General features: G+C 42.1%; 2 protein-coding genes across 2 annotated transcripts; one reads left to right on the top strand and one right to left on the bottom strand.

The window, feature by feature from the left end:
- Positions 1 to 3,427: 3,427 nt before the first annotated feature.
- On the bottom strand, positions 3,428 to 6,805 carry C8Q69DRAFT_522578 (putative C6 transcription factor; the record flags this gene model as incomplete). Its single annotated transcript, XM_028633546.1, has 5 exons — positions 3,428 to 4,521; positions 4,593 to 4,977; positions 5,033 to 5,644; positions 5,701 to 6,463; positions 6,532 to 6,805. The coding sequence occupies 5 exons, from the start codon at positions 6,803 to 6,805 to the stop codon at positions 3,460 to 3,462; spliced, it is 3,096 nt and encodes a 1,031-aa protein (XP_028483779.1). The 3' UTR covers positions 3,428 to 3,459.
- A 5,192-nt stretch (positions 6,806 to 11,997) lies between these two features.
- On the top strand, positions 11,998 to 13,021 carry C8Q69DRAFT_317564 (hypothetical protein). Its single transcript, XM_028627325.1, has 2 exons — positions 11,998 to 12,381; positions 12,451 to 13,021. Exons 1-2 carry the CDS (start codon positions 12,100 to 12,102, stop codon positions 12,820 to 12,822), a joined length of 654 nt encoding a protein of 217 aa, XP_028483780.1. The 5' UTR covers positions 11,998 to 12,099; the 3' UTR covers positions 12,823 to 13,021.
- Positions 13,022 to 13,067: the final 46 nt, after the last annotated feature.

The raw sequence follows: 13,067 nt of genomic DNA on the forward strand, positions 1-13,067 counted from the left end.
CTAAATTAAATAGAGCTAAAGAATTAAAGAGATATTTAGAGTCTTTTAATATAGTAAGGTTATTAATTAATAGATTTTAAACTAATAAAAATATCTTATCTAATATAAATGCTATAATATATAAACTAGGTATATATTAACTAAATATAGACTTAATCCTTTTTTATAAACTTTATATCTAAATATTTATTAAGCAAACCTAATTAAAACTAATATTTATATTATATATAGAATTTTAATAAGCCTTTATTTTAATTTTACAGTTTATATTAAAATATTTAAGGCTAAGATTAATTACTTTAAAATAAGTAGGCTTATTTTACTAATTAATAAAACCTAATACTAGAATAATATATTATAGCTCTAGATTATTAACTAAAGATAAATACTATTAGTAATATAGCATTTTATTACTATAGTTATATTAAGATATACTAAAAAAATAGATAATTAATAGATTAACTAAATAATAAAAAAGCCTAATATTACTATATTTAATAGCATATTAAATAATAAGAAATAACTTAATTTCTTATAATAGCTAATATATAAAATAAAATCTAATATTTTAGATAAGTTCTTTTATATAGAGATTAATCTTTTTCTAGGCATTTAATATAAATACTATAAGTTAAATATCTTTAATAAGCTATAGGTAATCTGTAGCTATTAAAGTATTAATAACTTAATTATATTTTTATTATTTTTTAAGAGAGTTATTAGTAATAATTATAAGATATTCTCTATACTCTATTAAATAATAAAATAAAGCTAAGACTTAGATTATAAAACTCTATAAAACAATTAGCTCTAATTAATAATATTTAGGGTTTTTTAAATTTATTTAGCTATATCTCTATATAGATATATTAGATTTAATATAATAATATACTTCTTAACTAGATATTATAGGCGCGAAATATATTTATATTATTATATTTAATAGATTTAATTAAATATAGAATTATATAGAAACTCTAAAAAGCTACTGCCTTTAATTATAAGGTAATTTAATATATAATTATTTAGTCTATATAGTTTAGATATATTCTGCTATAAGCTAATTGCTATAGATAAGCTAGAGGCATATATTAAAATTATTAAACTTTCTTAGTTTTTAAAAAGTATAGAGATATAACTACTAAAAAAAGATATTATTATAAATACTATAAGTCCTAGCAATAATTCCTTTATCTTTAAAAATTGCTTTAAATTACTAAAATTATATCTAGTTTAAAATAAGGTAATTTAGTTCTAATATAGTAGATATTATTAATTTAATTAATTTAAATATTCTTTTAATAGAAGATAGATATATCTTTATAATTATATTTAATATAAAAAAGCTAGATATTTACTTTCTAGTGCTATTATTATTACTATATATTACTAGGGATTTAATAATATTATAGAAATTAAGAGAAATAATTAGATTATATATATTCTATAATAGGCCTATTATTAAGATATTAAGATATAATATAATTACTACTATAGTTATTATATATATTATAGCTTTATACCTAAGGATTTTATTATATATTATTTTTTTAAAATTTATATTATTATAGATTATAATAGCTTATAGGTTCTTTTCTATAATTAGTAGGTATAATTATAATTAAGGTTAGTCTTCTAATTATCTAGGAGTTTAAGGGTTATCTAAGGAATATATAAAAGTTAAAACTATTTATATAGAATATTAGAATAAAAATTAAATTATCTGCTTATAGTCTATTATTTATTTTATTAAATAATTCCCCTATATATAATTATAATATAGCCTAAGACCTAATAAAATCTCTATAACTTAATGCTTTACCCCTAAGCCTATTAAATAGATATTAAGTATTAAAAATAAGTAGTTTAACTGTTTTATATATTAAGAATAATAGATTATATTAATAATAATAAATAGGTATTATTAAAGATTTTCTCTACTATACTAATTAATATAACTTAACTAATAAGTATAATAATTTCTTAATAGATTATAAAGAAATCTATATAGCCTTAGAATAATATTTTAAATAATATTAAAAGCAGTTTTAAAATTAATATCCTCTACTAAAATAATATAATTAAACTTCTTAAAATAGAATTATTTAATAAGCTTATTAAGCTCTGCCTTAATTATAAAAGCCAGATTATATTAATTATTAATCTCTAATATCTTATTTAATATCTTTTTTTAAAAAGTTTATCTTATTTTATAAATATAATAGTAGTAATATTAAATCTCTAAAAAATATATAATTTAAATATATATAAGCTATTAAAAGCTTTAATAGGAGTTATATAAATAATTAGCAAATATCTATAGTTTTTGCTAAGTCTAGTATAAAAAATACTTATTTAAGCCCTTTAGATTATAAATATTAATATTATTATTCTCTATCCTAATATAAGCCCCCTTATATTTATTTCTATTAATTTTAGAATTATTTAGTAATATAATCTCTATAAAAGGTAAAAATAAGTAAGTTAAGAATATATTAGATAATAGTAATTTTAGATATTATTCTTAAAATATTTTTATATAAAATTAGGGCTCTATATTAAATATTAGAAATAAAGAAGATTAAAATAAATTAATTAAGCCTATTTTTAACTTAAATAGATATAATTTAAGATATAAAGTATAATATTAAAAATTAATGCTTAATTTTATATAAGGTTATTTAAATATCCCTTATAAATTATAATTAATTATTTTTAGATCTTTTATAAGGTTTTTTACTATATAATCTATTATTAATCTAGGAGTTAGTAGGGGCTTTTTTATATTATATTATTGGCCCAGGTCTTTAGTATATATACTAATACAGACTATTATAGCAAAAAGCCTACCCGCAGGGGGGGCACCTCGCTAGAGGGTCTGAGCTTGCTGAGATAACTACCACCATGATGATGACATTTTCACCCCGCAAAAGCCAAGCTGAGCTGTTCAGCTCCCATCTTAATTTGATTTAATTTCCTCCAGGGAGCTTTCACTATATAGTAGTAGATCATTGGGTGAGACGGAAGAAAATATATGATTTATTGAATAATTTGATATGAAGGGCCTTGTACGTATGGAATGAAATTGATGATATACGGGCTAAACATCCAACGACATACTTAATCGAACCGGTCGAATAACGCCCATGAAATCAGAATTCTTGTTCCGTTGCATCCGAATATGCTCCCCGTTACATGTGGAAACGATAAAGGACCCGCAAGATGCAGGAAGATAAACGACAAAGGGTGTATGTATCTCCCTCCCTCTCTCTCTTTTTTCTTTTTTTGCCCACAAAGTGCAACAGCATAATAAACGCCATGAGGATAAGGAAAACCGTGATATCAAAGGGGGTTCATGTATACATTCACTTTGTCCTATGTCGAGCTCTCCCCTAATTCATTAATCATAACAATAAAAAAAAAAAAGAAACCCAGCTGTACAGGATCTCTGGCAGTCTCTTACATGCTAGCATTGGTCCACTGGCCCCAGTCTTCGGCTCCAGCGGTTCCAGCGGTTCCAGTGATGGCATTGCCAAACAGTTCATCAAAGTTCATGCCCATATCGATACCGCCCAGGGCGCTAAAGTTGTCCACGTCCATTCCCACGTTCTGCGAACAACCCGCGCCAGATATGCGTGGCTGCGATTGTTGGTCATTGGACGGGACTTGCGGCTGGAAGCTGAAGCCCTGCCAGCTGAAGTTTTGATTGGGGATCGAGACCAGATCGGGACTCTGCACCATATCGCCCCCAGGAGTGGATGCGTTCGATGGGGGTGACTGGACGCGGGACTGTCCAGCTTGCTGGTTGAGATGCTGCAGATGAGGGGGCAGAGCGGCAGCTGTGCCGGCAGGTGCTCCACTGGGGAAAACAGGGACGTTGGCAAACCCATCGTAAACTGGGGTCGATGCATCGAGGGTCGGCATGCGGGCAGACGTGGGGGTGCTCTGCAGGGAAGCAGACTGAAAACCGTATTGCCCAGCAGCCGCTGAATTGTCGTGTTTGAAGTGGTCGTCCTCCAGCGTCGACATCGGCTGGGCAGGATACATGAATGGATCTCCAGACGGAAACATGATAGGCATCAGGTCTGGTAGATTAGCACTGTTCTCAAAAGACTGCGATCGGCCTTGCTGCTGCTGCGCTGGTCCCGCCAGCGAAGCCGAAATAGGTGAAGTGGCCGGTGACTGATTCACAAAGGCCGACGAAACAGACATAGGTTCTCCAGAAAGAGTAGATATACCATTCGTCAACCAAGAACGAGGACTGCGTTTGTAGGCATGGCTGTCATCCACAGTATTGGCAGCATCAGTGGTGGCCATCTGTCGAGCGAGTTGCGTCGGAAACGTGCTTGCACGCTGTGGAGCTCCAAAAGCAGTCCCATTGGGTCTTGCACCAGGCTCTGTGGGCGCCTGGATGCTTCTGACCTTGGTTGGGATAATTGACGGTGACGGCCGTTTGAGATTGAGAGGAGCTGCTGAACTCTGCCTCTTCTTGAGTTTCTCCGGGAGATTCTTAAACAGACACTATTGCGAAAAAAAGTTAGCTCAAGCGCTTTGCAGCTACGAGCGATTTATGATGCAAAACAGAAACGTACGTTGAGGCTCTGGGAACACCTATCCGCTGCCATACTCTTCTTGGCCAGGCCTGCCAATGTATTCTTCCCTTCGAGAGCGTCTTTAAGCACGCCGTCCTTCGCGGTGGGCGAGTCTGGGTTCTCGAGAACAAAGAAGATGAGGGACAGAATCGCAAAATACGTCGTGTACATGGTGAACCAGAAAGAACCATTGAGGAAGCCTCTCTTGTACATTCCGGCAGTAATGTGCACGACGTTCCGGGAAACACTGACACAGGCAGCAGCGCAAGCGTAAGACCGCTTATCGATTCCGCGGGATTGAATGCCGCTAGAGACGTAGTGGAGGAACGGCCGATACATGACTATCTGTACATGTGCGTAGCTGATACGGAGTAGCTGTCGTATCCTGAGGTGGAAGTCAGAAAATCTCGCGCGGAGATAAGTTGCGCCATAGTACTCACCTTTCTAATTCCGGGGCCGCCTCCTCCCCAGGACGCAGTGCAGATGGGAGCTCCTCCATCCAAGCTTGCAGGTCGCGTTCGATCTCACGGATCTTCGAATGGCTGACCATGTATGTTTGATCGTTCTTCGATCGATGCTTAGCATTCTTAACAGGATAGATATATTTTACCACCTTCACGATGATATTGACCAAGCGACTATGGGCGTTCGCCCCCTCCATAAGGGAGACCCGACCAGGTGGCATCGGAAGAATGGCGTCAGCAGTGATGAACTCGTCGTCAACGGAGAGCGGATACTCCTGGTCAATATCCTGATCGCTCAGCATCTGGGGGAGACCCAGCAAAGTAGAGACATAGACGTCCATCTTTCTAATGACCCAAAATATACGCTTTCGCAGCTCCCGTTCAATAGGGTTGAAATTAGCGGTCACTGATCGGTGGAGACCTAGTCGTAACGCAGCACGCAGAGCAATGCCAACGTACGAGTAGCATGTGCTCAACTTGGCTGAAGACTGCAGGAAAAGAACCATGAAGCAGATTGCTTGCAGTGAAGTGAGATCGCGACAGTCCGTGATGTCTATCAACTGACGTCCGGCTTTCCAGTATTGGAACCTACAAGAGTTAGTTCATCGTAGCGCGCCAGGACAGGAGAAAGCACACAAACTCACCCTTGGCCAATAGCACTCTCATAGCCTGCTATGTCCAGAGTGCTGTCCAGGTCATTCGAAAAGAGACAACCGACTGAAAGAACAATGTAAAGCAGGGGTAAGAATGCATGTTCCTCGTTGGTGAATTGCTCCGGCGGGGTATCATAAATACGGTCAAACGTGGCATAGAATGAAGGTTCATGTACAAAGCGCATTAGGGCACAGGCGTCGTAGAAGGCATTATGGCAGAGTTTCCGCGCGACCGCTTTAGGTGGGAGATCTTGTGTAGGAGGTAGATTGGCATCGTGCGGCGACTCCGACGCTGATGCTGATTTAGGGCTTTCGAGATAATGTGATATCGGGCGAGTTTTCGGTGACGGTTTTAGTTCAGGGACGACGGAGTTTCCTAATTGTTTACGAAGCCGCTGCATGAAGATGATACCGGAGGAATGTCCGTGATAATCCCAATGGCCCTGGTCGTCAAGGTCTAGACAACCAGAGTTCTCTACCATGGTCTCGAGCAAAGACTCATCTCCGTTGTCGGTAGCGGGTTCTGGCTGACTCGTGGACGTGGAGGGTGGTTTGGGTAGACCAGCCTTTTCCTTCTTCACGGCGGCCAGCACCTGCTCTGCAGCGTGCACATCGAACCGCGGGTCATCTAGGTTGAGATCAGGCAAGACAACTCGAAGCAGAGCCTCCGCTTTGTGGAGACGACTCTCCAGTGCCTCGATATACTGCGGGGCGGGGTTGCGCCGACGATTTGATGGTTGATCATATGTGCACTCTATGAAAGACAAGCAGGTCGTCAGAATTTGTTGTCAGTTACTCCTTACACCGTCTCGAACCACTTACCATAGCTGTAAACAGTGCAATGCGTACATGGCTGTTTGCCATCGCATTTGATCTTTTTCCGGCGACATTCGTCACAAGCCCGCGTTACTCTTCTTCGTTTCTGCATCGGATGAGCCTGTTTCTGCTGTGACCCTAGGGCGGACTCGTCCTTTCCCAAGGAGTCCTGGGCAGGACTGGTGTCGCCATCATCCTGGACGTGGTATTCTGATATCGCAGTCGGGTCGTCCTCATTCTCACCGGCGGACGAATGTACCGAGCTGGGTTGGGAAGCCATTGCGGGTATATTGATGTTGTAGTCCCAGACGTGTCATGGGGGGAAAACAATATGCGCAGTAATCTGTTTAGAGGAGGGCACAGTGCGTCATATCTATCGGGTCGCAACGAATGTGGTCTGTGTGGCAATCAACACAGATAAGGCGAAGATCGTTCCGTGAAAGAGATCAAGTAGACGAACAGAGATCGAGCGCGAATTCCGTGATGCTTGTCCAGCACAGTGATACGTGCCAATGCGACGACAGTATAAATCAAAAGTATGGGAATCGAGGAGGTTCTGGTGGTCTTGGCTTTCCGTTCCGGGAAAGTTTCCGCCGGTACAGGAGAAGTATTCAGAGGTCTGGAAAAAGTCCGCCACGAGAGAATTGCCAGCGATCTTCAGGAACAATCGCGAGCAGCGCTGTAAGTCGTTTCGGACCAATGGGACAGACTGGATAGTCTCAAGGACGAACGGTCAAACTGGGCGAAAGCGGTGTGCCCTTGTCTGGAATGGCCGGAGATTGCGCTCGAGTCAGGATCCGCCAGGCGATTTGGTATGCACGGTTGTGGAGCGGAGAGGTGGTGAGATGGCCGCCCTGGCGATCGAGAAGGGGGAAATGTAGACGAGAAATAAAAAAAAGAAAAAGAAAAAAGAACAAGAACGAGTAAAGAGAAAGGAGGAGAGGAGAGGAGAGGAGAGGAGAGAAGAGTGGTTGGAAAAAGGTTTTTGGCTGTACGAAGCGAAGCGCATCAGTTAGTTACGGGAGGTTGACAGCTTACCCAAGTCTCCGGGAGGGGGCAGCACCAGTCGCGGCGGATTTTAGTGCGAACGAGGGGGAAATAGACCCGAGAAACAGTGCCAGCTGCCAAAGAAACTAAGATCGAAAAGCGAACGGCGATCCCGTTGCTTGGCGATGCGATCGCCCTTCTTCTTTTTTCTATAGAAGCCTCTCGGATATTATTACAGTATTATTCTTCTCTCTACCTGCTCCAGACGTCCCTGGTCCGGTCCTGCTAGCCGTTCCTGCGTCTTGTCGCGCAAACCTACCTCCAAGTGACCAAACCCGTCAACATATCACGGCCAGTGGGGATCTGACTATCAGCCTTATTGCCATTGGAACTCTAACACTGAAGAGGGGGAGAAAAGAAAGGAAGGACGGCGGGTGAACGCCACTAGAGGCTTAAATTACGCTCCGCTCGCGACGGTCGAGAACGCTTCGAACCGTTCGATGAATAGCCTAACCGGGAAATCTATCCATGATGAACTACCGGTATGGTACTCATATGTACAAAGTTCCTCTCTCTACCATAGTTATTACCTGATATTATTATTATTCTTCTTCTTACTTGTTCTGATGGTTCTGCAGCTGGCACACGCGGTCTGTTCCTCATGCCCCTGAATTACTCAACCAGTGCAGAGCTAACTAAATGTGATACGCACAGACAGGACTCTAAATCGGGAAAAATGCAATCGACTAACAATAACAATCCGCATGAGCCGTTCTCAAAGGGGGAACCCAACGTTTGACCAGAGCAAAGGCCTCACTGAACCTTTGCGGCTCATCAGGCCCGAATAAGACCAATATACTATACGATCTCCCGCGTGCTTGTGTCGTCAGTAAGTCAAATGGAAGAACGGTTTGCCCTCCGTTTCAATTTTCCACCAGCCATTATTATTATTTCGGAATGTTCCGTCTGCTGCGCAAAACCCCAGGACGGGCCGCTGATGTCATGACCGGAGGTCCGACGCACAATCCCCGATGCTCTTTCACTACGGAGTATTGCTTTCCGCTTGGGTGAATATTAATGAAGAAGGCAAAAAAAAAAGGATAGATACGAATAGTCCAGTCGCGACAGGCCACTCAGCTCGACTGCGCTTAATCAGCCTTCTGCTCCCATGGTTCGAGCCTGCAGATTCTGAATGCTGTTTCTCCGCAGCTGGGGAAGCGGTGTGTGACTCTCATCGGCAAGTCCTGCAGTTGGGATCAGTCAGTCCAGCTATGCGTCTAGAAAGGAATGCGCAGGTGTTGCTTGTTTAGTTCTGGCATTATCTTCCTCGAGGGTTATCCAAGCTTGCAACCGGGCACAGTGCGGGGTCTGACTCAGACTCTCAGTAGCAGCACATCGTTTGCGCGGCCCGCCACTTTAGCGATATCATAATAATAGCGACGCTCAATTATTCTATTGTCCTGGAGGTAAGTATGTTGGAAGTTTTCCTTATTGCGACGCTCCACTTGGGCGCTCCCGACTGGTGTCTCTCATTGCAACTTGACCTAAGGATGCGGTACCCCGTTGGGACAAAAGTACACCCATGATGGTAAGAAATGATAGTTAGCCTGGCAGGAATAACAATAATAATAATAATGATGCATCAGGCAGCACGTTTGGTCTATTGGGAGCCCACCAATGTTTACGCCGTGCCCAAAAAAGGTGCCATGGGTACCCGAAAAGCCTGCTATTGATTATCTGCACCATGCATCGTTCTACATTTCTGTTTCTGTCACGGCTAGACTCGATGGAGCATGCGCAGGATATTATGTATTATCATGATCTCTGCGATGACTGATCACGTCGGCCGTTGGAATCCTGACTCGTAGGCGATTGTAGTCGGAGCGTACCAGTAGTCCCCATACCTCTTATGGCAAAAGACTCCGAGAATGTCTCCCCAAGGAGAAGGCGAGGGAATTAAGCATAGACTCGGACGAAAGCACAGATAGCTGCAGGTTTCGCCGAAATGGTCGGGCCCAGACTAGCTTCTTTTATGGCGCCCAATAATGCATGGGACTTATGCAGCCGGTCGACTCTAGCGTCGGTCTCTTCTCTTCTGTTCAGGAATATCGGAGGGAATACCGGGTCGAGAACTGCCCTTTTTGGTGGTCTATTCAGTAACTCAGTTAGACCATACTGGGAAGGATGTGGATGTGGACAGCTGCAAGAATCCATGATAAGATTACAATTAGCTGTTGTCAAAAGGCTACTGAGAACTTCTCCATCCAGTTTTTGGCAGTGCCGTCTTTCAAGGCGCATATCAAACATTCCATGGCTTTTATGGGATCTCATTATACCCAAATCAAATGTCTTATTCACATCCAGTCTACAGTTACTTATTCTACTGGATAAACAGAACTTCTATGTTATCCGCTCTATGTCGGCGCACAAAGCGCACGTCCAGGTGATCTGTCAATCATCCGTTTGCAGCAGGTTGTTTGCTATCCTGATTTCAAGATAGAACGTACTAGCTCACTAGGATCCAGATTCTTTGTATGCGGTAGGAGTCAAATATGGGTTCAAATTCCCAGACGTCAGCTCGCAATTCATTACAAGGTGGTTCAAATCAAACTATGCTTCCGTGCAATTCAATATTCGACACTCTACCACAAAATGTAGGTGAAGGCCGCTATGGGACTTCATCTGACCACATTCATCTCCATCCCATCAGAGTCAGGAGTATGAATGGCACAACCCCTCAAATGCCTCTTCGCTTCAATGCTTTTCTTGGGGTATAAATATCCGCACCTGGCTCTCCATCTTGAACTTTCAACTTCGATCATACAATCCCTGATCCCATATTCTCTTCTTTCTTGATCCATTATAGTCATGTTATACTATATAGCGCGGTACAGTACACTTACTTGTTACACTATATCGAGATGATCAAAACACACCATCTGTCAGCAAAGTTGCTGGAAAGTGCTTGGCTTGAATGCCATGAAGCTCAGCGGTTCTATGCTGATAGCAGAGTACGGCATTATTACACTCAGCACAGGCTACTTGATATTAAACAACTCCCCGGACTGTATATGTGGCCTTCACAACAAAATCTACTCCCGATGGTCACCCTATCTTTTTGTGCCTCCACAAGGTCTCTTAACAGAGTTCCTCCGGTTGTCAGTGTTATCCTTTTTTACTGCCTCCAAAATGATCTTTGGCACATCTTTCTTATACGGGATTTCTGTGGTTCGACAATGAAGCAGTTGTCATTTTTCAATTTTTGTTCTTTCTTCCCAACTCGGCCGCCAGGTCTTCTTTCAGACTGTGACATTGCAATGGTATAATATATACCCGTCTTGATGGAGAGTATATACAACCGGTTGCTAGCGGTGCCATTTATATATATACGGGTGAGTACATCTTCTGCTATAACAAGGTTGTGACGGGGACGATGCTTATTCGACTCCTGATTCTCCAGTATCACTCGCATGTACAAATCGCTAGCGGGCCATCGGACTGCCAAGCAGGCAGAAATCTCCGAACTAGCAAAACGATTGAACGCTCTTTTATACGTTGTTATGATTCGCAGAATGTTCGATCATGAGTGGTTTGGCCAGGTGATCATTCACCTGCCCTTCGCGACGCTGAAGGCTCCGAAAGGCCCCGTGCTAATTATTGCCCCAAGCATGACTTTAGCACAGAACTGGGAGATGCAGTGGAATTTACATGTCGATGGTAGCCATCCGCGAACTGGAATGGTACTGGTCAAAGGGTACGGCATATCCAGTGCCGTCTGGAAATGGCGCGATGGCTGCCGTGGACGCAGGGGCAACAAAAAGGATACGGTTCGGAGGGACATTGGGCAGTTGGATCGGTGTCTTTAGCCGGTAAGTGCATTTGGCCCTTCGCCTTGCGATCGTTGTCGATTTCTTGGTGAGCAATGTGAAGCCATCGGCTACTTAATGACAACGAGCGCCAACATCTCTATAGTGAAGCCGAGGACGCGTTGCAAAACATCTGCATGTCTCTCTTTTCCCGGATCATCAGCTCCAAAAGCGTGTCCTGCCGACCCTGTACTTCGTGCCGTATTTGGCATCGAAGTAGATAAGGACTTTTCGGATCAAGATTCGTTGGGTCCAAATGCTGCGCTTACATTAGATGCAGTCTACAGGACTAGCTCGATGGGTTTTGGTTTTGTCCTTCAGGGCTCGTATGCTGTTTATTCGAAACTCAAAGGCCTTCCTTCGGTTAAGCTCCTTTTCGAATGCTCGTGCGGTAATCGTCTTCCGTCTGTTTTTGCTGGGACTCCTGATGTTAGGTCGTCTCATGGACCTTCCAGGGTCGAATAATGGGTATATACTTGCTTTGGGTAATTGCTGGTGAGATGTCCGTTTTCCCTTATCGGTCGCCACAACTAATCGGATCCATAGGATACAGACGGTCTTGGTATCAGATAACCTCGCCCAGATGAATGAAGGCATGTGGAAAGATGGCCAAAAGTTCTTTAGAGTCGGCGAAAATTACGGAAAGGGTCCCGAACAAACGTTTTAGGTGGACGGCTTGAAAACTCCACTCAAACCGTACCAAGCCTACGCAGTATATTGGATGCTAGTCCATGAACAGACCACCGTGGGACCAAGAGGTGGCTTTCTCTGCGACGACATACGTCTCTGTATCATTGCCGCCAACCTGTCCTATCTTATACGGCCGGAGAATGACCAGTACAGCCTGACAGACAAGAATATTGAGGTCAATGGTTGGCATAAGAACTTCGACTCGTCGCCCTATGGCCAACATTTTGAATCGATCGTCCCCGACTCCGCAAAGCTCCACGAGGTTGCGAAGCTGATCAACAATGTTGGCAAAGACGCACTGGTCATGAGCAAGGTATGTCTGCGTCTTCTCTCCTCACGTCCCAGTCCGCTCGGAAATTTTCTCTTACTGATCTATACGCAGTGGTTATCTCGTCGATATGACGAGGAAAATGTCCATCCGGCCTTTAGTTCGACTCCAAACGACAAGCGAACTAAGTCCTATGAGCCTTTTTCCTCCAAGGATAAAGCTTTTGTCAATAAGCCGCCAAAGATCCTTTATGTCTCGTCAAACATCATCAGCGAGGGTCTTACCATCACCGGTGCAACATGTTCAATCTTGCTGGAACTTGTACCCATGAACAAACAGTTTGAGCAGCTGGTGAAGCGTATCCATCGTTACGGCCAGGATGTGGAAACCGATGTGTACCAACTATTGGCAGACACTCCAGTGGTGGATATTATGAGAAGACGCAGACGTACCTTGCTCATGACCAGTGCGCAAGCAGGAAATTGACTGGCCACAATTACCTTTCGTTCCCGACCTTTCGCGTTGTTGATCAGATAGGGATAACATATTCTTTCCCCTTCGAATCTTTCAACCAGGATTATCTGGATTACCTAACGGTCCTCGGCCATGCACTCTTTGGAAGTACACGCCAGTGTACAAACGTATAGCCCGTTTGACCCTCCTGGAAGGAAGATACGGAATACGATATAAACTTTGCGGTGGACATCCGCCCTATTTGGCTCCGGTGAGTT

The sequence above is a fragment of the Paecilomyces variotii genome (genome assembly GCF_004022145.1).
Source record: "Paecilomyces variotii strain CBS 101075 chromosome Unknown C8Q69scaffold_8, whole genome shotgun sequence".
Taxonomy (NCBI): domain Eukaryota; kingdom Fungi; phylum Ascomycota; class Eurotiomycetes; order Eurotiales; family Thermoascaceae; genus Paecilomyces; species Paecilomyces variotii.